We start from the raw sequence: 26,082 nt of genomic DNA on the forward strand, positions 1-26,082 counted from the left end.
TACAAAAATGTGAAATTATTAATCATCTTATCAGTATTGACCATGAGAAGCAGGTGGATAGCGGCTAAAAAACATCCATATTGTGCATCCCTAAATACATCTGTCACCAGGATGGAGCAGGAGAACTACAGAGTGCAGGCTGTGGCACAGGGGCAGCAGGGACACCGGACAACATGGGAAGGTGTTCTGAGTCGAGCGATCAGCTGGGCGAATATGTAGAAGCTGTCACAGGCTCAACTCAGTTTCCTCATAAGAGCAACATACAACACCCTCCCCTGCCCCCGAAACCTCCACCAGTGGCTTGGCACGGAACAAAACTGTGATCTCTGTGGAACCACCAATGCTTCCCTCCAGCACATTCTGTCAGGCTGTAATATCGCACTGACACAGGGTCTGTAGCACCACCCTTCGGCCGGACTTGGTGCTGTGGTCTTCGGCAGGAAAAACTGTGCTCCTTGTTGAGCTCACAGTGCCCTAGGAGGAGGGTTTGGAGGCTGCCCATGAGAGGAAGAGGGCAAAATAGGCGGATGTGGTGGCAGAGTGCAGGGAAGGAGGATGGAATGCCAAGCTACTCCCGGTGGAGGTGGGAGCCAGAGGGTTTGTTGGAGCCACAACAACACGGTTGCTCAAGGCTCTGGGGTGCTGAGGAGCCGGGCTGCATAAGGCAACCAGGGAGCTGTCAGAGGAGGCTGAAAAGGCGAGTTTCTGGCTGTGGATGAGCAGAAGGGATAGCGGTGGGGGGCAAATAGCTCCTGAAGAAGGTTAGCTGCAGGGAGTGTCAGGGGGACGTCCCTGTTCACTGCCCCGCCACCAAGAGATGTTCTGGGTTAAGGGGCGAAACATCAATGAGCGATGATTCCCAGCTGATGACCCTGCAGCTAACCAGATGTGTGTCAGGCCTAAGGCCATGCAGGAAGAACACCTACCTGTATAATGAATAATGAGAGGCATTACATCACATCGGTTATAAGCAGTGTTGGGTAAGGGTTACTTTAAAAGTAATCAAAGTACGTTACTGTGTTACTTTTTAAAAAAGTAACCACTTACTTTACTGCGTTACTCCCTGAGTAAAGTAACTCAGTTACTTTAAAAGTACTTCCAACATTACTCCCTGAGAAAAGTAACTCAAGCACTTTTAAAGTACTTTTGAGTATTCTACATTTCCTATTGGGCAATGGACCACAGGGCACTAAGCCTACATTTTATTGTCTCCAAAATTAAAGTTATGGACCACTTGCCCTTCACTGAGATCCATTTCTCCCATCACAGCCATCACTCTGACCAGTAGAAACACAGAACGATCTGCTGCCGTAGACAACTGTATGACAACAACACCCCAGCATTTTTAGTATTTTCCTCTAGGGATGTTACCACACAGAGTAAAAGGGGGAAATGATGGTGTGAAACAGCAGAGGCACTTTGTCAACCCGCTGAGTTAACGTTACTGTCATTAGCATCAAGCTAGCAAACAATGGTACATCCTCACGGTCGGACATAAAGTAATAAGCATTAACACAACTGCAGAGGCTCCCAGCTTCATTTGAAACAACTACATTATAGATTAATATTATTATTTATTAATCGCTCTATGTGTTTATATATTTTTTATCCGCTCTGTTGTCTTTGTAAAGTTAACATATCGCACCGTCATTTCAAACTCAACACTTGTTTCAGATTAAAAGCCCCTTATAACCTCGGCTGAGAGAATCCCTCCATTTTCTAAATAGACTTTTATTCTGAAACATTTGTCAGAACTTCCTGTGGAAGATACAGTAGCTTGACAGTTTACATATGGCGCTTCAAATGTAGCTCCTGCCATCTGCTGATGCTTTTAGGTGACTACAACAACATGTCGGCTGGCACATATTTTTATACAGTCTATGGAACAGACACAGTTCTGGCAGTGACTCAAATAATAGTCAAAGTAATAAAAACAGGACAAGAATAACCGGATGACATCACACACGCCGTGAAAGACGACCGGGGATAATTGGTGAGTACCAGCGTGTAGCATGTACCAGGCATAATGCAAGTCCTGAGTCTGAAATATGTCTGTCAGCGAGTCCCACTCCACCTATTTAGACAACAGCAGCATTTCTCCTACCACGTAGCGAGCCACAAGCTCCATGGCTTCTTTCAGACTGGTTTAACTTTATCTCCGTTATTAGAACCAAACGACAGCCATTGCTGTTTCGGAGCTGAAGGACCAGCGTTCTAAAAGTAATGGAAGTAACTGATGTCTTGTTTGAAAATGTACTTAAGTATTTGATTACTCAAACAGCAAACTAACGCGTTACTGCAAAAAGTAATCAAAGTACTCCCAACTCTGGTTATAAGTAACATGAACATATCTTTATTTAGTTACTTTATCCAACATCTGTTGTCAGACTGATCACCCTACACCTGTTACAGGATCACTGAAAGGGTACAACAGATTCAGAGACATTTGTAAGGGCACAACATACTTACAAGGTATGTCACATCTTTTTCTTGGTCAATGTCAGTGAAACCAATGGGGACAGTGCTTTGCAAAACAGTGTACTTTTAGCAGAGAACTCCAATGACTCTTTCAATGTGTATCCTAAGAGATGCTAAGCATCTGGTGTTCTCAAAAGGATCTCCCTGTTCCTTGCCACAAGTGGATGCTGGAATCTTTAATTCAGCTTGGTAACACTGTACAGAATCTGCCAAAACTAGGTCTCCTGGGAGCAAATGAGACAAAAAAATACTTTGATCTGTGATGACATTATCATTCGTGCCGCCTCCCCAGCCATTAGAAATGAAAGAAATGGACCCTTGTGGGCAAATGGCAATTAAATATTTCATTGTATGGTATGACTTGTATGTTGAATAACATTGAGCACTGGCTAACAAGTTGCTAGGTTTCTCAATAAATATTTCAAAACAGTCAAGAATGCAAACTGTCTTTTCAAACGTACTGTTCCTAAATGCATATGGAAGAGATTTGCTTAATGATTCCCTGTCAGGCCATATAACTAGACTTGGCACTAGTCCCCAATACATGACACTAATGCAGTGTTTGAAAAGCTTTGAAACAGTAGTCGAATCAACACCAAAATAATAAGCCAAAAGGTCAAAAGACAAATTCATTCTCGGCTTAATTAAAGCCAGCATACACTGCTGAAATAGTGTTAGGCCAGACTTGTGTTTTAGATAGGGAGCTGCAAGACTAAAAACTGTCATCAGCAGTGAATATGTTGGTAAACCAGTGAAAATATTAACCTTTTTAGTGTTGTTTTGTAGACTTAATCTCATTTAGTCCAGTTCTATTCATTTTCTCTTTCAATAACATATTTTCAGTCCTTTTCAGATTTAATATGTTTCTTACAGTTTTCACTGGAACATGGTGGAGTTGCTGGATCATCATTATCATAAGGAATGGGCTGGAAATCATTTTCAAGTTCTTTCTGGGTTGATTGAACAATCAACCCAGAAAGAACTTGAAAATGATTTCCATTTTGCAGGAGCTTTTACTGTGAGATGATCTGCAGTAGGATGCTTGCTGCTGTCTTGAGGACAGGCTGTTGGAGGGGTTACTGGGGCAGCTGATGGTGTTTCTGCTTGCTCTCTTCTTTGGACTTTGGTCTTCTGTTGAATACATCTAACTGCATCCTCCTACTCTTCTCTGGAGATGGCACATGTTTGAAGATGGATGGGATGTACTCAGGTGACAAAGGGTTATCACTCTTTTTCCCTGAAACATTATGCAAATACACATGTAACAGGTTTAGTACATGTTTAATAGATGTTTCAAAGTCTGACTCTTAACATGAATCTCATTGTTAGAAACTATTACATGATCTTCTCTTCCTTGTTGTAAACAGTAACAGATATGCAGACAGCACACTAACAATTAACAACTCTACTAATAAGATAAGATAAGATAAGATAAGATAAGATGAGATATATTTTTATTGTCCCCTGTAGGGAAATTTGTTTTGACCTCTTGTCTGTTCTGCAGCTTCACAAGTAAATGAATATAATAAAAATATACATCTAATATACACTTATACAACATATACACACACATACGCACGATTGCTTCCCTCCTGCTAACAATGAGAGAATCTAGTGATATATTGCACGATCCCCATGGCAAAACAATGACACATGTCATATCAGCAGCATTACATATAACTGTAATAAAATAATGAAAGTAATTTTCTTATCCCACATTTGTTTCGTGTTGCTCATTGAGTGAACAACATCCCTTTACTAGCTCCGCAAAATCCACGCCATAATTCAAAGGTCAAACTTGCCTTTTATGAAAATTAAACAGTTAGAAATCGTTAAAAAAGCATGTAAAATAAACATTAAAGTTAGTGAGCATCGGATTCTGTACCTGATATGTAGTGATCACTACACAAGCAGAATCCGTTGCCTGTGGGCTCCAACTGCTCTGTTTTCTTCTGCTCGCTTCAGGCACGTTTTATGGCAGTAATCCACCTCCGCCATCTTTCAGTATCTTTTGGGATTCGATAAAACGATCTCCCCTTCGCATGTCGACAGTTCTGACACCCTGGGGCTCAACAGTTGTGCACCATGTTCACTTTTATATGAATACAGCCCGGAGAAGAGACGGGTTAGCTGTTAGCTGTCCTATGCTTGGCAGTCAGTTGAACAGAGCGCTTTCCTGCCCATATGGCATTGTTTTGATTTCGACTGTTGCATACTAGGATTGCGTGATGTCAGCTACCTGAGCTCTATAGATCGATGTCTCACTGTAGACTAATTAACAGACATTAAACAGAGGAGCAGTACTGTGTCTCTCTTTGTGTTGATGGAGAAACTGTGAGTGAGTGTGTGGGGCAGAGCTATGCAGAGAGTGTGAGAGAGGAGAGATGAACACTGATATGCATTTTGTAACGAAATTTGACCCTACATCGATACAAACGGTATTGTCTAAATCTATATCTTGCTTGAAAATATATCGATATATCGTAAAAGATCGATATACCACCCAGCCCTACTATGGGAGTGACAAGAGTCAACCAAAACAGTAAAGTTGCAGACAGTGAGCAATGAACAATGAGCTGAAACTTATTACAAAGCTCTGTAAAGCTGAGGGGAGCTGCAGATTCAGCTTATCATTTTCTGTAGGTTTGTCATTATGAGCAACTCTTTTCAGGTTGCCATTAGATACACTGAAATTATGAAAATATTGGATAAACTTTGGTAAGAAATAATTTGGTTTTCTCTGCAAACTGAAGTACATCATAATGAAACTGACAGAAATACTTTTCTACAATTCAGTAATTATCATACACCAGCACCAGGAGGATTAGACACATTTGAAACTAATTATAAGACAACCATCTAAATAAGGTACACCAAATTCAGTGGTCTGATTTGCCAAAACCTAGCTCTGATTATTCAGTGAAGTCAGATTTGCCTAAGAGGCCTTCTCATTTTCTGTCAAAAATCCCCAGTGGAAATTTTCCTTGTCCTAACTGTATGTACTGCTATTCTATGATCAAGAGTAATCACTTTACTCATACTAAATCTGCTGCTGACATTTTGAGGTTAGAGGCAGAATCACATGCAACACTACATTTGTGGTTTACTTTTTAAAATGTTCATGTAATTTGTATCATGTTGGGAATACAAAACCAGAGTTAGACTGTGAACGTAATCACGAATACAGGCACTAACCCTACAGGCAACAGGAAGAACCACAGATTGAGTGACCTTCATCACATCGGCACTGACGCCATGAAGATGCCATGAAGGGGTAGTTAAAGAGACAGAATCCTTGTCCAAAGGGAGACATACTGGATGCATTTTCTTAATACCCTCATCCCTAATGGGAGATTTAATTTGCTTGTTCTTTATAGAGTGAATATTTTTAATGAAGTGAATATATTTGTGTTCTTTATGTACTGGATATATTTGTGTTGTTACATGTGTGATGCTCTAATCTATAATAGTATGTGCCATGAAAAATAGTGGCTGCTCCTGCTGGGATGCATTTGTTATGTTGGTGGTTACGTATAATTAACCCCTGGCATTGCCAGAGTACATGCTGAAGAAGGGCGTCTTGCCCGAAATATCCATGTGACGATATTAAAAATTCAAAAAAAAAAAAAAAAAAAAAATCAAACTGTCTTGATCTTTATTTTATTATAATTTGGTAAACAAATAATGCTACTACTAAACCTTTATGGTTCCAATGTGCAAAAGGTTAACAATCAAGCAGTCCTTTAAAATAACACTTACCCTTTAACCAGTTCTACAGCGATAAAATCATTGCCATCTCCAGAGTTGAAGATTATGAAGCCATCTGGGGAGGTGGTCTTGAATTGGAAGAAGAGGTGCATGGATGTGTAGGCCTGTAGGGTGGCCAGACTCAGATAGCTGCTTTTGGATTTGAAGGTGACAGGATCGGCAATAATTGAACGAATCCCAAAGCGGGCATTGAGCTCGCAATAATCAATGTCACCATTCTTGCACAGGTCGATGTAGAGCATGCCGTTAAATCTGAGGACAGGATGGGAACAGGCACGTGAAATGATTGTCTTAAAAATATATTTTAGCAACTAGGGGGCAGAAGAACTTAAACTAGTGAAAACACTACCTGACAAATCATGTCTTTCAAATATAGAATTTTAATATTTGAATTTACACATTCAACTAACACAGAGCAATATTAGCATTAATTTTAGCATTGATTATTTTGTGTATATGTCCACCAGAAAAACATGAGTCCAGCATTAACTTTACTCTTTGGTTTGATCTCTGCCAACTCCAGAGAAAATCATCTGTCCCCCTTACCTAAAAGAGGTGATAGCATTCTATAGAGCTATAAAACTTGTCATTTAATTTATTGCTAATATTAAACAATTACTATTGAAATGTTTAATATATATATATATATACACTGATCAGCCAAAACATCAAAACCACTGACAGGTGAAGTGATTAACTTTGACTATTTTGTTCCAGACAGTGCTGGGACTGCTGGGAAACCTTTGGTTCTGGCATTCATGTGGATACCACCTGACATGTTCCACCCACTCAAACACCGTTGCAGACCAAGTACCCCCCTCAATGCAACAGTACTCCCCAATGGCAGGGGACCCCCAGCAGGATAATGCACCATGCCACATTGCAAACATCGCCAAGGAATGGCCCAAGGAATGTGACAAAGACCTCAAAGTGTCAACTTGGCCTTCAAATTCCCCAGATCCCAATCTGAATGAGCATCTGTGGCACGTGCCATTAATCCACCTCACAACCCAGTGGACTAAATGGATCTGCCGTCAACACACTAGTGCCAGACAACAGTCAGTTGTCTGACAGTCTGACCAAGTCTGAGCCAAGGAAGCCCCACCTTAGATACTGGTACTTGGTCTGCAACAGTGTTTGAGTGGATGGAACATGTCAGGTGGTATCCACACAAATGCCAGAACCAAAGGGTTCCCAGCAGAAGAATGCATTGGAACAAAATAATCAAAGTTATTAACTTCACCTGTCAGTGGTTTTATTGTTTATATATATATATATATATATATATATATATATATATATATATTATATATATATATGTATATATATATATGTATATACACATATATATATATATATATATATATATATATATGTATATATATATATATATATAGAGAGAGAGAGAGAGAGATATACACACACACACACACACACACACATTTAAAAAATAAAGTTCTGAGTACCTAAGGCTCTGCAGATGGCCAATAAAGCTGGACGGGATGCTGGAAACAAATCGACGCTCTGTCATGATGCCTGTTTCAATGTTGTGGAACTCCAGGCGAGTGTGGTCACCCACCATTTGGCCTGAAGATGGGGAGGGTGGAGGGGATGGGTTGAAAAGAAAGACAAAAAGAAAAAGAAAAGAGAACACTGTCTGACACTAACACAAAAGGGCTGATTTAAAGAGAAAATTACATTAACAGTATTAGATGGATGTAAACAGTCACTAAAGCTTACATGTCTGCATGCTTTTTATGTTACATACAGATACAATCAATCTCTATGGCAACACACCACAGGGTGGTGTAATACCACTGACAAGGCAACACAAAGCACATTTCTTCAAGCATTAATTGAATTGATGCAGGTAAGTACCTTCTGCTACATCATCGTCAACAGTAAGCTTGTAGGTTTTGCCACGACGCACCACTCGCACTGTATGCCATTCATTATCATTGAGCTTTTGCCCAGCATACAGGGTCTCCGGTCCCTTGCCTGAGAACAATGGTCAATCACAAAGTTAAAGACATCCTGAGCCTACAACCAAACCTTTGTTTTCCCACCTGTCAGCCTGGGATCATTGACAGAAATTCTACAGCAACGTAGTAGCTTGAAAATGGCTATAAAGGAACAGTGTGTAAGATTTAAGGGGGACTAGTGGCATCTTGAGTTGAGGATTGTAGAGTGTAACCAGCTGAAACCAGTTAGAATTCCTTAAGTGTTCACTGTTTTTTTTTCGAGGGTGGTGCTAAATTATCTGCTGAGGTTTCTTCCTCCCCAAGAACAAAGCAAAACAAAACAAAAACAACAACAACAATAACAATAACAACAACAACAACAACAACAACAACAACAAAAATGCCCATGTAATTTGAACCTCCTCCGAGAACCGTCACCTTATCGTGGTGGAGGAGTTTGAGTGCCCTAATGACCCTAGGAGCTGTGCTGTCGGGGGCATTTCGCCCCTGGTAGGGTTTCCCATGGCAGATTGGTTCTGGGCGAAGGGTCAGACGAAGAACGGTTCAGAAGACCCTTCATGATGGAAGATAACAAGAGTTGGTGTACCCGGCCCGGAGGGTTACCGGGGCCCCGCCCTGGAGCCAGGCCTGGGGCTGGGGCCCGTGGGCGAGCGCCTGGTGGCCGGGCCTTCGCCCATGGGGTCCGGCCGGGCCCAGCCCGAACCGGCTACATGGGTTCGTCCCCCTGCAGGCCCACCACCCACAGAGGGATCCAGAAGGGTTCGGTGCAGTGTGGATCGGGCAGCAGACCAAGGCGGGGGCCTTGGCGGTCCGATCCTCGGCTACGGAAGTTGGCTCTTGGGACATGGAATGTCACCTCTCTGGCGGGGAAGGAGCCGGAGCTTGTGGAAGAGGTTGAGCGCTACCGGCTAGATATAGTCGGCCTCACCTCGACACATAGTTCCGGCTCTGGAACCCAAGTCCTTGAGAGGGGCTGGACTCTCTCCTTTGCTGGAGTTGCTCCGGGTGAGAGGCGGAGGGCCGGGGTGGGCTTTCTGATAGCCCCCAGACTCTCTGCCTGTACGTTGGGGTTTACCCCAGTGGACGAAAGGGTTGCGTCCCTGCGCCTTCGGGTCGGGGAACGGGTCCTGACTGTTGTCTGTGCTTATGCGCCGAACAGCAGTTCAGAGTACCCGCCCTTTTTGGAGTCCCTGGGACGGGTGCTGGACAGTGCCCCAACCGGGGACTCCATTGTTCTGCTGGGGGACTTGAAAGCTCACGTGGGCAATGACAGCAGGACCTGGAGGGGCGTGATTGGGAGGAACGGCCTGCCCGATCTGAACCCGAGTGGTGTGCAGTTATTGGACTTCTGTGCGGGTCGCAGTTTGGCCATAACTAACACCATGTTCGAGCATAAGGATGTCCATCAGTGCACGTGGCACCAGAACAGCCTAGGTCGCAGGTCAATGATTGACTTTGTAGTCGTGTCATTTGACCTGCGACCATATGTTCTGGACACTCGGGTGAAGAGAGGAGCAGAGCTGTCAACTGATCACCACCTGGTGGTGAGTTGGATCAGGTGGCAGGGGAGGATGCCGCGCAGACCTGGCAGGCCCAAACGAGCAGTGAGGGTCTGCTGGGAACGCCTGGCGGAAGAACCTGTCAAGATGATCTTCAACTCCCACCTCCGGGAGAGCTTCGACCGCGTCCCGAGGGCGGAGGGGGACATTGATTCCGAATGGGCCTTGTTCCGCTCTGCCATTGTCGAGGCGGCTGTTGCAAGCTGTGAGGCCGCGGGGGCCAGTCGCGGCGGTAACCCCCGAACCCGCTGGTGGACACCAGAGGTGAGGGGAGCCATCAGGCTGAAGAAGGAGGCCTACAGGGCATGGTTGGTCTCTGGGTCTCCAGAAGCAGCTGATGGGTACCAGCAGGCCAAGCGGAGCGCAGCAGTGGCAGTCGTGGAGGCAAAAACTCAGGCATGGGAGGAGTTCGGTGAGGACATGGAGAAAGACTATCGATCGGCTCCAAAGAGGTTCTGGCAAACCGTCCGGCACCTCAGGGGGGGAAGGCGGCAACTTGCTCACACTGTTTACAGTGGGGGCGGGGAGCTGCTGACGTCAACTGGGGACATTGTCGGGCGGTGGAAGGAATACTTTGAGGAGCTCCTCAATCCCACCAACACGTATTCCAGTGAGGAAACAGAGAGGGGGGTCTCAGGGGCGGGTCGTCCAATTTCGGGGGCAGAAGTCGACGAGGTAGTGAAGGAACTGCGCGGCAGTGGGGCCCCGGGGGTGGACGAGATTCGCCCTGGATATCTCAAGGCTCTGGATGTTGTAGGGCTGTCTTGGCTGACACACCTCTGCAACATTGCGTGGACATCGGGGGCAGTGCCTCTGGAGTGGCAGACCGGGGTGGTGGTCCCCATCTTCAAGAAAGGGGACCAGAGGGTGTGTTCCAACTATAGGGGGATCACACTCCTCAGCCTACCCGGTAAGGTCTACGCCAGGGTGTTGGAGAAGAGGGTCCGGTCGATAGTTGAATCTCGGATTGAGGAGGAGCAATGTGGTTTTCGTCTTGGACGCGGAACCGTGGACCAGCTCTTTACCCTCGCCAGGGTGCTGGAGGGGGCATGGGAGTTCGCCCAACCAGTCCACATGTGTTTTGTGGATTTGGAGAAGGCTTACGACCGTGTCCCCAGGGGCATCCTGTGGGGGGTGCTCCAGGAGTATGGGGTTGGTGGCCCTTTGCTAAGGGCCATCCAGTCCCTGTACCGAAGGAGCACGAGTCTGGTTTGCGTGGCTGGCAGTAAGTCGGACCTGTTCCCGGTGAGGGTTGGACTCCGCCAGGGCTGCCCTTTGTCACCGGTTCTGTTCATAACTTTCATGGACAGTATTTCTAGGCGCAGTCGAGGGGTGGAGGGTGTCAGGTTTGGTGACAGGAGGATCTCGTCCCTGCTATTTGCGGATGACGTGGTCCTCCTATCTCCATTGAACAGTGACCTCCAGCTCTCGCTGGGATGGTTCTCAGCCGAGTGTGAAGCGGCTGGGATGAGAATCAGCACCTCCAAGTCTGAGGCCATGGTCCTCAGCCCGAAAAGGGTGGATTGCCCACTCCAGGTCGGGGGGGAGGTCCTGCCTCAGGTGGAGGAGTTTAAGTACCTCGGGATCTTGTTCAAGAGTGAGGGTAGGATGGAGCGGGAGATTGACAGGCGGATTGGGGCGCCGTCAGCAGTGATGCGGATGCTTAACCGGTCCGTTGTGGTGAAAAGGGAGCTTAGCCAGAAAGCGAAGCTCTCGATTTACCGGTCGATCTACGTTTCAACCCTCACCTATGGTCATGAGCTCTGGGTAGTGACCGAAAGAACGAGATCGCGAGTACAAGCGGCTGAAATGAGTTTCCTCCACAGGGTGGCTGGGCTCAGCCTTAGAGATAGGGTGAGGAGCTCGGACATCCGGGAGGGACTCGGAGTAGAGCCGCTGCTCCTCCACATCGAGAGGAGCCAGTTGAGGTGGTTCGGGCATCTGGTAAGGATGCCTCCCGGATGCCTCCCTTGGGAGGTATTTCGGGCATGTCCAACCGGGAGGAGACCTTGGGGCTGCCCCAGGACACGCTGGAGGGATTACATCGCCCGGCTGGCCTGGGAACGCCTCGGGGTTCCCTCGGAAGAGCTGACGGAGGTGGCTGGGGAGAGGACTGTCTGGGCTTCTTTGCTGAGGCTGCTGCCCCCGCGACCCGGACCCGGATAAGCGGAGGACGACGAGACGAAAACACTGAAATAGCAGTTTCAAGTTACACACTAGTGTTTCTGTGACTGTGTTTGGCATGTCACAGACATGCCACTAACCCAGAACCTGCTAATGTGCGCTCACCTATTTTCTCTGATAACTTCAGATCCAGACATTCAGGAAGTTTTTACCGGTAGTCAAATTATCTGCAGAGGTCTCTTCCCTCCAATACAAACTGATTTAAATCAGTAAAAAGCAGAATAAAGCTTTATAAAAAGTTTTATGAATTTAAAAAAAAAAAAAAAAGTGTTTGGTTTGTCTGTTCTGGGCTACTGTAGAAACATGGCGATGCAACATGGTGATCTCTGTAGACGGGGACCAGCTCCCTATGAAGATATAAACGGCTCTTTCTGAGGTAACAAAAACACAACGCAAAACAAAACACAATTCTTATTTTCAGGTGATTATACACTAAAGAAAACAGACTGATTATATTGTGTTTCATTTCTGCTAAAATATCCCCCAAAATCCTACTCACTGGAACTTTACATTCTGTTTTTAAACTAGTTCTAAAACCCTTTGGGAAACAAAGGTTTGGTTTAGTCAGTAAAATACAGAGAGAGAGAAAGAGAGAATCTCTAATACTCACAGAACACACCTGCTGCAGAACAAAGTCCTAAATATTTTGAACAGAAAAGGGGTAGCTGATTGCTTTTACTCATCATAGGCTTATAGAAACCTTTTCCTTTCACTTCTTCCCTTTCTTCCCTCCTTTTATCTCTCTCATCTTTTTATTCTGACCATGAAATACAAACCAAAAACACTAAGTAAACTGAGCTACATCAGACACCAATCCAATGTTAATTGTCATTTGCCTGTTTGTAATGACTGTAATGTTTGTAACAACATCTGTTTTCTCGTTTAAGGGGAGGTTTGCTAACAAGTAGGTGTGTAGGTGCAAGTGTAAATGACAATGAATAAATATATTTTAAACTGTAATGAATACATTTTAAAAGGGATGCAAAAGAACTCTGAGGTGAGATACTAACAAGTCCTCCAAACTAAACAACCAAATAAATTGTTTCTCACAGCCCTAAAAACCCATATTGATGATTTGGTTTTTTCACACTTTTACCTATATCTGTGTTTCCTGATCTGACAACTCTGTTGGCAGGGTGGCGTTCCTTTCAAAATCAGTACTAATGACCATTTCAGACAAAAAAGTTGTGACTTTTTCCTAATCTGGCAAGATCTAGTTGGGTTTAGGCACCAAAGCTACTTTTTAGTTTAAAAAACAAACAAACAAACAAAAAAACAAACAAGAGATGCAACAGGGCTTTTATTCCAAGTCCGGTTTTTAATGTAGCACAACGAAACTTTTTTTTTTTTTTGGAGTGTCAGAGGAAGAGGGAGAAAAAAAGCCTGCATATCACAACATAGACAAAGAGTAACGCTACTCTCAGACAGGGGCCATTTCAGTTAATAAACATAAAGAGAAAACAAAAGCCATAGATTGTGTATCTTTACTTGGCACATGTGTGTGCCAAGTGAAACACCCCCCAGCTACTTGGTTGTACCTCTCAGTGTACGCTGTCCCAGCTTGCACCTTTTATCCTGCTACTATGTGCTGAACTGTCTCAGGGGCCTCCTTGCACAGCCTACACCACAGGTCCTGTCTGCTATAATGGTCCCCTGCCTCTTTGGATCTGGCGCTCAGGGCCTGTTCTTGTGCTGCCATGATCAAGGCCTCTGTTCTGTCCTTCAGGCTGGCCTTTTCTAGCCACTGGATTTCTTGATGTCAGCCACTGCCTCTATCTGCTGATGGCACATTCCATGGAGCGGTTTGGTCTTCCATGATATTTCCTCTTCCTCCCCATCACCCTCTGTCTTCTGCTGCCTGAGGCACTCTCTGAGCAGGTCATTGCGGGGGATGTATTCTTGGATGGTCCTTGTTTCATTCTGGATCATGGCTCTGACACTTATTAATCATCGCTCCCTCTTTTTGCTGTTCATAAAGTCTTGCGTGCTGGACTTTGGTTGGAACCCTCCATGCATTGTGAGGAGCTCTGGTGTCCCGACATCAGCCGCATCCATCTCCACTGTGGCCAGCTCACTATTTCAGCTGGGTACCTGATGACTGGTAGGGCGTACATGATGATGGCTTGGGTCTTTTTCCTCTCATTGAGCTGGCTTCTTAGCACCTGTCTTACCCTCCGTAGGTATTTGACTGTGACCTCCTTGCATCCTCATCATGGCTCCTGTACAAAGATTATTTTCTCACAAACTTATAATGTCAAACATTTTTCAACATTTATATGACCATTCGTAGAGCTGGATATCATTTATACTGTTCTAAACTCTGTTTTTCAGATAATGATTAGCAAGATGGCAGCGCGCCTGACTCCCCCCACCCACCTGCTCTTGGATTAAGGACTTTCTCACAAACCGACCTCAGACAGTGAAACTTGGACCCCACCTCTTTTCCACCCGGACACTGAGTATGAGCTCTCCACAAGGATGTGTGCTGAGCCCACTACTCTACATCCTCTACACCTCTGACTGTAGACCTGCCCATACCAGTAACACCATAGTGAAGTTTGCTGATGACACGACAGTGGTGGGGCTGATCTCAGGTGGAGCTGAGTCTGCCTATAGGGACAAGATCCTGAAATTGTCTGCGTGGCGCTCAGCAAACAACCTGGCTCTGAACACCACAAAGACAAAGGAGATCATCCTGAACTTTAGGAAGCGCAGGGCAGATCCGTCCCCCCTCTACATCAATGGCGACTGCGTGGAGAGGGTCAACACCTTCACTTTTCTAGGCACCACAATCTCTGCCGATCTCTCCTGGACTGCAAACACCACGGCTGTCATCAAGAAGTCACAGCAGCGTCTGCACTTCTGCTCAGGAAGAACAATGGGCCTCATTCACCAATATCTTCTTTTAAGCTGTTCTTAAGAAGATTTTTAAGAAAACTCTGTGTCAGATTCATCAACGTGTTCTTAAACCGCAGAATTGTTCACAGCTGTGTTCTTAAATTGATGAATCCCATCTCCTTGTAAACTGAGATCGCGTGCCAGGTGAGCCTAATTAACATAGGATTAACATAGGTAACCGCCCATCAATGCCCATAAAAGGGCATGAGACTGCAGTGCCATGAGCAGACACAGATGTCATACAGAGGAAACAGCAACAACAAAATGCCCAAAGCAAAAAGTAAATCAATTGGAGCGCAGCAGGTATAGAGAAAAAAAACTTTGGTAGTATTGGTATTTAGTAGCCTTAGTGCAGGTTACACTAGTACTAACAAAAGGGAAGCATGGGAGGCTGTCACACATGCAGTGAACGCAGTATCTGGAGGACGCACAACAGAGGGGGAGAAGAAGAAATGGTTTGATCTCAAATCCGACACCAAAAAAAACATTGCAATATTCTGATGCAACGGACTGGAGGGGAACAGCAGACACCCAAAACCTGTCTGAGTTGGACCAGCGCATTGGGGCCATCATCGGGGAGACGGCACTCTCTATGGGAAAGGCTATGGGAAAAATCTAAATCACTGTAATGTTTTTTTTATTCAATTAATAGTTTAATTTCCCCACCCTACTTTTTAGGAGTACCATTGACTGAGTGTCTGGATACAGACCTGGGCCCCGAGGCAATGCTTTCATCCCCTCCCTGCGCAGCTGCTACTCCGGAGGAATCGGAAGGTTGTTTTTTTTTTTCTGAAATAATACCTTTATTGAAAATGTGTGTCCTAAAGGCATAAGTTTACCATAGTGTGTGTAAGATCAAAATATGTCTTAGTATTGGACTGAGAGTCACAAGAACAAATTTGTTCTTAAGAATGGTTCGTGAATGAGGCCCAATGTTACTGAGAAGTTGCTGGTGACCGTCTACCACTCAACCATTGAGAGCATTTTAACATAGGCTACTGCATCTCAGTATGGTTCACTCACTGCACTGAGGCAGACCGGAAGAGGCTCCAGAGAGTGGTCAAGACGGCGCAGAAGATCATTGGCTACCCCTTCCCCTCTCTGAAGGACATTTATACATCCCGCTGCCTCAGCAGAGCTGAGAGCATCATCAGAGACAGCACCCATCCTGCTTTACACCTGTTTGTCCTGCTGCCTTCTGGCAGGTGCTACAGGTCCATCAGAACCAGGACAAACAGGCTCAGAGACAGCTTCTTGCCACAAGCCATCACCTACTCCCACACATACACAGACAGGCTTTCTATTCTTTGTATTGCATTGTATTATATTGTATTATACTATATTATATATCAGATTTGTTAGTACTATTTCCTCTCTGAAGGCATAAGCTCTTGTGATATTCTAGATACTTCTTTAATTATTGGCCTGGGTCCACGTCATGTGACTGCCAAGTGCAGACATTCAATTTTAAGAATGAGTTTTTACAACATTTATAGTGAGAAATTTGCATTTTATTTTTATAATCTTTGTTCACTTGACATATATGATCTTTTTTTGTTAGCTGATTAATTAATTAATTTATTAGATTATTTCAGGTCTTGCCAGAAAGTTGTTGCAATCTAGTATTTTCTATGACTGCTTTGGTGGTTGCTATGGACTCTGCTAAACTTGTGTAGTTTGCATGTTGTTTAAATTGTTGTCTTTGCATTGTGCCACCACATTTCTCAACCAAAGAAATACTCCATTTTGTATAGTAGAATACAAGTCCACTTTACCTGCTTTACCCACTAGGCCTGCTAGTTCAGCAATACTAAATATTATATACAATCAGAAGACATGTCTCTTTGCGATCTTATCTGCAACCCCTTTGAAATCAAAAAACTTAAAACCCCATTTCCTACAAGCAATTATTTGAAGTAAACCTACAACATCACTTTTTGTTGACACAGATCATCTTACTGCAGTGTTATTACTAGTTTGGCTGAACTAGACATTTCATACATTTAGCAGATTTATATTTTCATTACTTCGTTTCTTTGCAAACAAGAAGAACTACAACTGTGGTGCTAACTGGTACAAAGCTGCTTGATGTGGCTTTCTTTTTCCCTTTTTTTAATCTCACAGGTAGATGTAAATACTGAATTGAGAGCACATTGAGGAGTTTCAGGGGATAGTAAACACATATGTGTCATCAGATTTTAAATAATCGCTAAATGGTTGAAAATTAATTTTAACAATTCTTTTTTTTTTTTTTTTTACCAATATTTGACTGTACCCACATGATAGCTGAGATCATAAACTCTCTTTAACAGTTGGTGTCACAACTGTAACTCCTTCAACCATGCACTGAGGTCAAATGTTCAGAGGTCAGTTTTTCAAAGCAGGAGCCATGCAGAACACTCATAGTAACATATGTTACTCTTCAGGCTGAGAACTTTATAACAATATATTTGGTTTAGCTTTATGACAAAGTTTTAATTTTCTTATTCTCATGAACACAAGTGATCTCCCTGCTATAGAGCACTTTGAAAGCCCAAGATAAAATGAAGCTGTTGTTTTTTCTTTTTTAGTTCAAATAGTGACCACAATATGAGAAGGTAACAACATCATAGAGTCTGTTTCATTAGCCTGTACAAGCAAACAAAAAAGTTTTGGTATTTGCTCTCAAAAACTCAACACAGAACAATAATAATGAAAAATAATAGTGAAATAAAGTAAGTGATATTGCAACTTAAATTTAATTTTCTAAATCTATTCACAGAATAGTTGTAGTAATAGTTGTAAAATTACATCTAAAACTTGAAATTAAATATTGACTGTAAAAAGTAACTGTTGACTGGACTTGAAAAATACAAGGTGACAAAAGCAAAAATCAAATATAATGTATAAAATAATTAATTGTAACAAATAATTAATTAAAAATAATAATTAATTAAATGTAATCAAATATTTAAATGTAACAGTGGAGGCTGACTGCAATGCACAATCTTAAATCCAGATTTATTATAGGTCCATTTATAGGTCCATGGAGCAAGATTTGATACAAACAAACACATACGCACACACACACACACACGCACGCATCACAAATGCACACACACACGCATGCACTGAAAATTTAAAAGCACATTTCATGCTGGAAATGTTACAAAAACATAATTTTATGTATGTAACTAACTTAAAGTAGTATATTTTCCACTTACATTAAAATAAATGTCTGCCTTTTGTTTTGTTTTGTCAGTCATGTGACATGGATGCAGGGTAAAAAACCCCAAAATAACCAGACAAAACAAGCCATCTCACAATCCTACAGCCATTAATATGAAACTAATATATTTTGCACTGCGGGCCAATGTACTTATTACACATTCTGATGTGAGACTGGGTGGTTATATCAAGCCAAGTCAAAGTTTATTATCCCACTGGGGAAAATTTGGTTGCAGACAGGTATACTACACTACATTCGTCGGTGTCTGTGTCCTCCCGTCAGCCGCTCTGTCTAAAACCCAACTTTTTCCCCAGTTTTTGCCATGATTTTGGCTTTATTCTAACATGTGTTTTTGAGAATTGTTAGATTTTAACCTTAACTTACATCGAGTGAGGAAGTGATAGCCATCGGGCACCGATTTCAATTGTTCTACGAGTCGCTGCCAAAAAAACAGCTGAAACTTACCTGAAACCTTCACCAGCAGCGGGCCCAGACAGTGGGCCCGCTGCTGGTGAAGGTTTCAGGTAAGTTTCAGGTAAGTTTCCAATCCTGGCCTATATTCTCCTATATCATGCACTTTCTGCTGTATCCAAACCCACCCTCCTCCTATTGATCTGTGATTACAAAACACAGTGAAACTGGTGCCCAATGGCTATCACCTCCATACGTGCGGGTAAGGTTTCTCTATCTACGCTGGTTTACACGGAGTGCTATAAGCTAGAGAAAGTAGCTTCCTGCTAAATATAAACTCGCTACGCCGTCACACATCACACCATTGCTGCCGTAGTTGTTATCTGTTTCCTAGGCCACCTGATCTGCTCCCATGGGTCCACTCACCTCACCCCATGACTGTGACAGCTGCCTCTGATAGTCCAAGATCGCTGATTTGGAGCTACGCATCTCCAACCTATACTGGAGATGCGTAGCTCCAGATCGCTGATTTGGAGCTACGCATCTCCAGTATAGGTTGGAGATGCGTAGCTCCAAATCAGCGATCTGGAGCTACGCATCTCCAGTATAGGTTGGAGATGCGTAGCTCCAGATCGCTGATTTGGAGCTACGCATCTCCAACCTATACTGGATCCGGAATGAAGAAGATCGCCTTGACTCCGTGGTTACCATAGGTGCCGTAGGCAACACCTGTCCTCCTGCAAACCCAGCAGATCTGGACTCCACCATTCCAGAGCCTGGTACCGGCTGCTCGCCATAAGTTGTCATCAATTCCGCCGGCTCGGCCCTTCACATACATTGACAAACCTCGCCCTGAAGGCCGCGGAGGTGGTGTTGCTGCTATTCATCGGAAGGACATCAAAATAACCACCATATCCATCCCAGCAGTTAACTCATTTGAACATCTTGTCTTCAAACTCTCTGGTCTGACTCCCCTTCGTCTCTGCCATCACACCTCCTTCCTGTCTGATTTTTCTATTTTTTTTTAACCCGGCTCTGCACCATCTCACCTTCTGTTCTCCTCCTCTGCGATTTCAATCTCCACATCGATAATACTGTCTGCAAATCTGCCATTGAATTTCTGGATCTTCTACATTGCTTCAATTTGACACAACATGTTAACTTCCCCACTCACTCACATGGACACATCCTGGATCTGGTCTGCTCAACTGCTCTAACATTACACCACCTCTCCAGCATCAACCTCCATATCTCTGACCACCTGGCAATCACTATGGACATTAATATCCCCATCCCCACTCCTAAAGTAAAACGCACAATATCCTTCAGAAATCTCAAATCCATCACTCCCTCAGCTCTCTCAGCCTCACTCACCAGCATAATATCTACCTCCCCTCCCCCATTCTCCAACGACCCCACTGACCTTGTCCACTATTATAACACCACCCTCTCCTCCTGCCTAAATCAGTTGGCCCCCATCAAAACTAAAATCATCTTCTTCACTGACTCTGCCCCTGGTACACCCCTGAGCTCCACGCCATGAAATCTCGAAAGCGTCAGCTGGAAAGACTCAACGAAAAGACTAGCCCAACAGTTCAACTTCAAGCCTACACAGACCACCTGCTACACTACAAGAACGCCCTCAACACAACCCGGTCCAACTACTACTCTCATCTCATACACTCTCGCCCCAAAACTCTTTTCTCCACAATAAACAAACTTCTCAAACCCATCAACAACACCTCCACATCCTTCACAGTCGACAAGTGCAACTAATTCTTGTCATTCTTCCAAACAAAAATCAACACCATCTACAGCAACCTGATGACCTCCTCTCCTTTCCTGACCCCTCCACCTGCTCTTCCCCCCACCTCCGTCCCGCCACTGTCACACTTCCCCCCACTGACTCCTCTGGACCTCACAAAAGCCACTACAGGTATGAGTAACTCTACATCAGTTCACAACCCAATCCCTTCCTCACTTTTTAAGTCCTGTCTCCCTTCTATCTCCCCACTCATCTCCAGAATTAGCAATGCATCCCTCAGCTCCCGCTCAGTCCCAGATCCTTTGAAACTCGCCGCTGTCACCCCCATCCTCAAAAAACCCGGACTCAATCCCGACATCATGACCAACTTCTGGCCCATCTCCAACTGTCCCTTTCTGTCAAAAATCCTGGAGTGTGTTGTTGCCACTCACAGCAAAACCCACCTCACCTCCAATGACTTATTTGAGACATTTAAATCCGGATTCCAGTCACAACACAGAACTGAAACAGCTCTTCTCAAAGTCACCAACGACTTCCTCCTCTCCGCTGACTCTGGACACCTCAACATCCTCATCATGCTTGACCTCACTGCTGCGTTTGACACGATTAACCACTCCACCCTCCTCTCTCGTCTTAAAACCTGTTGCAACATCACTGGCATGGCTAACTCCTGGTTCAGATCATATCTCTCCAACAGACAGCAATTCATCCATATCAATAACTGCACCTCCTCTACCGCTCCTCTGTCCCAAGGCGTGCCCCAGCGTTCTGTGTTTGGTCCTTTCTTTTTCATCCTCTACATCCTCCCGCTTGGTAACATCATCCGCCGATATGGCCTCCATTTCCACTGCTATGCTGACGACGACCAGATCTACATCACCACCAAATCCATCACTACAGCAATCTGCTCCACACTTGAAAATTGCCTCACTGAAATAAAATCCTGGATGCAAACTAACTTTCTACAACTCAACTGTGACAAATCATACATGATCCTAATCGGCCCCAGTTCCCTTACTAAAACCATCCATAATTTCAGCCTTAATGTTACAAATTCTACACTTTCTCATCTCCACATCTACGCAACCTTGGAGTCACTTTTGACAACAACCTTTCATTTGAACCACATGTTAATCATATCACCAAAACCGCTTTCTTCCATCTAAAAAACATAGCTAGGCTCCGCCCTTCACTCACCTTCTCCACTGCAGAAACTCACGCATTCATAAAATCCAGACTCAATGACTGCAATAGCATTCTGTATGGTTCATCTTCTAAAGTCCTCAACAAACTACAATACATCCAGAATTCTGCTGCCCATCTCCAGTCCCGCTCCCGCGACCATATCAAGCCCGTCCTCCAGAACCTCCACTGGCTCCCAATTCCCCAACGCATTCAGTTCAAAGTCCTTCTCCTCACCTACAAAGCCCTCCATAACCAGGCCCCATCTTACCTCACTGACCTGTTGCACCATCACACCCCCTCCCGAAGTCTCCGCTCCTCTGATGCAAATCTCCTCTCTCTACCACACAGGACCAAGCACAAAACCTAGGGGGACAAAGCCTTCTCTATTGCTGCTCCCTCCTTCTGGAATTCTCTCCCCCAACACATCCGTAACTGTACAGACTTAAACTCCTTCAAATCTTTGGTCAAAACCCATGTGTTCAGGCTTGCATTCAATCCTGATTCCATCTCTTAACTGTGTTTTGCTGCTCTTATGTTGTTTTTATCTTGTTTTTTCTGTTTTGTAAAGAGTCTTTGAGTGTTTTGAAAAACGCTATACAAATAAAATGTATCATTATTATTATTATTGTTATTATTATTCATCATGAAAAAACATAATCACATAATGCAACAATCTAGACAGATCACATTTCGAGCATGAAATGTGCTTTTTATTTTTATAGTCTCTGTTCAGTAAATGTAAATAATCTTTAGTTGTTAATTATTATGAAGATTGTTTTAGGCCTTGCCAGAAAATAGTTGCAATGCAATGTTTTCTATTGTTACTATGGTCACTGTAATGTGAAGTTGTTGATTTCTAAGAACAGTACAAATGTGTGATTGCCTCAAATGAAGAGACTGCAAGCAACAGCTAAATGCCAAATCCATAAATTGCTTAGGTGCCGAGATTACGTGCAAATCCAGGCTACTAATTGCTGTACAAACAAAAGAGACTCTTCAACTATCTGAGCAGGAACGCTCTACGGTCTGAAGGAAGGAGCTCAGATTCCCTGTGCATGGGTGATCAGGAGAGTCCAATATGGCCTGGGCCTTCCTTAGGACCTGCTTATAGTAAAAGGTCAGAGAGCTGCAGCTGACTCACCCCCATAACTTTTCTGGCCACTTTGATAAACTGGCTAAGCCTATTCTTATTTGCCAGATTCAGGTTCCCAAACCATGCCACAATACAGAAGGACAGAATAGACTCAATGAAACATCTGTAGAACAGAGTCATCACTGTATTGCACACATTCAAATTGTTCATTTTCTCTACATTTGGTTGGAAGCTCAGCTACCAGTAGGATATACCCAGATACTTATGCTTTTTCAATTTTCCACCGGGCCTTTTGGGTAGAGCACTGACCTTCTAAAGTCAGTAAAGTCAATGATGATGTCCTTGGTTTTAGACACGTTCAACTCAAGAAAAGACTCACTACACGATAGATAGATAGATAGATAGATAGACAGATAGACAGATAGATTGATAGAAATGTAGATAGATATAGATGTAAAGGAAAAGATCTCCATGGCCTTATAATGAGTAAAAGCAGTTTGTAGTTATTTGTGACAGTCTGAAAGCTGCTACCCAACTGAAACACTTTAAACACATTTAGGTTGTTAAGCAGCAGACACGCTTGTTGGTGCAAACAGAATCAACAATCTTAAACTTAGAATGTGTAAAATGTGTAGAACCTGAAATCATAATACATTTGCTGTCAAATATTAGTAACAGTAAAGAACTATTCTGCATATTTTGCATAGTTGTGGAGTCCATTTTGAAATTAAGTATGACCTAACTAAAATTTGTCATTAAGGGTCTGACTGAAAAGTATCCAATTGTGTGAAACATTGTTATAACAATGTACACCATCAATCAGTTATCGGTTATTTGGCATTAACATGCATGGTGCTTAAGGTTAATAATCAAACCTTACATTTTAACATTGTACCTTTTTGTTACAGACAAGGGCATAGGATTCCTGTCAATACTGTGGGGGACATATATGAAACGGGTGATTTAGAGGTCCTCCATCAGAACATTTTGAGCATCAAACATGTTTTTTTCTATGGTTACAGAAAATGATCTAAGAATTCCACCAGGTATAAATGTTTGATCTCTTACTGTAAACTATTAGGTTTTCCTGACTTTCAAATTTCCCCATGAAGTGTCTTTGATTTTGAAAAAATAAATAAATAAAATAATATATATATATATATATATATATATATATATATATATACACATATTTTTCTACACTATATGTCAATTCCACACATGTAATGTATATCATCATGTTTTAACATATTCATTTCAAATTCATTTCTGTAGGCATCATTTGGTATTGAGCAATGCCCAAAAATCAATGTGGAACTTTCCCTTCATTTCACTCAGAATGTGTCCTCATGATGTTATTTCTCTTTGTTGGGACTATGGCAAAGAGAAAATACAATATATAGTGCTACTACTGTTTTTACAAGACTAAATGGTGTAAGAATGTTTTTATTTTTAATTTCAAATAGAGAATGGGACAATTATATCATCAGCAGAAAATAAAATGGTTAATTTATAAAGAAGTTAAGATATGTCTGATAATTAAAACAAATCACCACTCATTTTATTTGACTGTGGGTATTCTGATGGTTACCATTCAATTATGGGAAGTCAAACCAACTGAACAAACTGATCCTCCACATGATAGGATTAAGAGAAAGTGCAGGGCAAAGCAGGGCTCCCATTTCAGAAAACACATTTCCTTAAACTCAAAAAACAAAAATAAACAAACAAAAACAAACTAACATCAACATACCATCAATATAGAAAGCAAAATGAAACTTGAGTGTTAACTTACTGGAGTTACAGTTTATCCTGATACAGTCTAGATGGGGAAGAATAAATGACAGATGAAATTGCATCCTTCAAGGTTACTGCTGCAGACATCCAAAAACAAAAAGTCCACCCTTCCGGGGACGTACACATGCAGGAAGGCAGCCATTTTATTCAGTATTTAGTATTTATAGTTAACTTTATAACAAATCTAAATAAATTACCATAAAATAAAATATAGATTTTAAAGATTTCCAAAAATATAATTCAAAATACAAAGGATAATGCATGGATTTGTCATAAAAATGTGCTGGATGATAAAAAGCTGCTTTTCTAGAGCTTATGCTCTTTTGTTACCAGAGTTTATATTGATTGATTGTTTAGGCACAGTATTAACAGTAAAATGGCCGCTTGTGGTACCAGCTACATGAGTTTTCCAACCAAACACTGACTGTTCCACCTTAGGTTTAAATATGCAGATGTAAAAAGTCAAAGTCTCTGGCTCCAAAACCTCTGCACCAGCAAGGTGGTAGTAGCCATCAATATTAGAGCCATGGATCTTTGAAAAGTCTGATTCAATTTGATTCGTCATTAAAACAACAAACTGTTTATTACATTTTAAAACAATAGTGTGATAGACAATCAGAATCATATCTGAACAGTCCCACTGAGACCAGAATAACTGCTGTAGACAGCTGTGAAGACAGTGGGGGTTGGTCACCATGTGGCTGGTGGTTTCATGTGTCGTCAACCGCAACAGAAAAGTGGGAGCAAACAGCCACGATCCAATCAGCACCAGCACCATGCAGAGGCACAGGAACCCCAATCATCACATCTTGAGTACTATCCTATGCCTAGATCTGTCACTAAGCTACATCAGAGGGTGGATCTAAAAATATTAAGACTTTTACAAATGTTCTGTAGGAGATAACACAGATTAACAGACAAGCTAAGAGAATTTGAGCTGCACAACATGAGCATGTTGACTGAAATCTAGAATATAACTTACATGAATTTATATAATCAGTGAATGAATTATCTACATGTGGATTGTCAAACCAGCTAATATCAACATTAATCTTATATTTTATGATTTTTACTGGGCATATGCAAAATATAAATTGAGGTGTGTGACTCATTTTTAATCTTTGACATATTATATTAAACGTGTTTGAAAGTATTTGGGGTTGCAGCCAGCTGTAGGTTTTGCTGGGCTCTGTTCTCGGGCTGTTCGCCTGACGGGCCGCAGGCTTAAGGCCTTTGAAGGGGTGAATACCATCTTTTGACAAGGCATGATGAAAATGGAGTTGACAGGTAAACATAAAAACAAAACACTGAAAAATATAGACTTACAGAAAAGATACCATCATTAGCTAAGAACACAACCACCCAGAACAACAGGAAGGTGACAGAGAAATTACTTAATGTCAGACAGAAAAATGAGGTTAGAGAGAGACAAGAATAGTTTCTTCTAATGTCCTGTTGAATTATGGACTGAAGACCACTGGGCATAGTTGGTGACAGTCACCTCTTAGAGAGTCTCAGCACACTTTGTTCTTTAAAAGGACTTTATTGGGAACCAAACTTTAAAGCCCAGTATCTGTACATTATAATGTATATTCTGCTTATTGTGCTGTGACTGTCTCAAAAGTTTTGTAAACATAGATATGGATATGACTATAGTTTGTCTGTTTCAAAGATGGGCCAGACATGTATTCCATTGAAAAAGAGAAGTTATGATAGTGTAGCCTAAGCTGTTATCGTGTAAATAGTTGTATTCA

The 26,082-nt window shown here is 42.8% G+C and overlaps 1 protein-coding gene across 17 annotated transcripts in view; it reads right to left on the minus strand.

Moving 5' to 3' along the window:
• The window catches only part of nrxn3a (neurexin 3a), a 651,034-nt gene that overhangs the window by 206,403 nt on the left and 418,549 nt on the right, over positions 1 to 26,082 (minus strand). For 16 of the 17 annotated variants that reach the window (XR_013493311.1, XR_013493310.1, XR_013493309.1 and 13 more), the window contains 4 exons: positions 24,327 to 24,353; positions 8,125 to 8,244; positions 7,713 to 7,833; positions 6,238 to 6,498 (listed from right to left, as the gene is read on the minus strand). Coding sequence is in view for 12 of the 17 variants with exons in the window: in XM_078174853.1 (XP_078030979.1) it covers positions 6,238 to 6,498; positions 7,713 to 7,833; positions 8,125 to 8,244; positions 24,327 to 24,353 (529 nt within the window). In the remaining 5 variants the exon portion in view is untranslated. The remainder of the gene's footprint in view (positions 1 to 6,237; positions 6,499 to 7,712; positions 7,834 to 8,124; positions 8,245 to 24,326; positions 24,354 to 26,082) is intronic. The other variant, XM_078174850.1, reaches the window with a different exon arrangement.

This window comes from Epinephelus lanceolatus, chromosome 15 (genome assembly GCF_041903045.1).
Source record: "Epinephelus lanceolatus isolate andai-2023 chromosome 15, ASM4190304v1, whole genome shotgun sequence".
Taxonomy (NCBI): Eukaryota; Metazoa; Chordata; class Actinopteri; order Perciformes; family Serranidae; genus Epinephelus; species Epinephelus lanceolatus.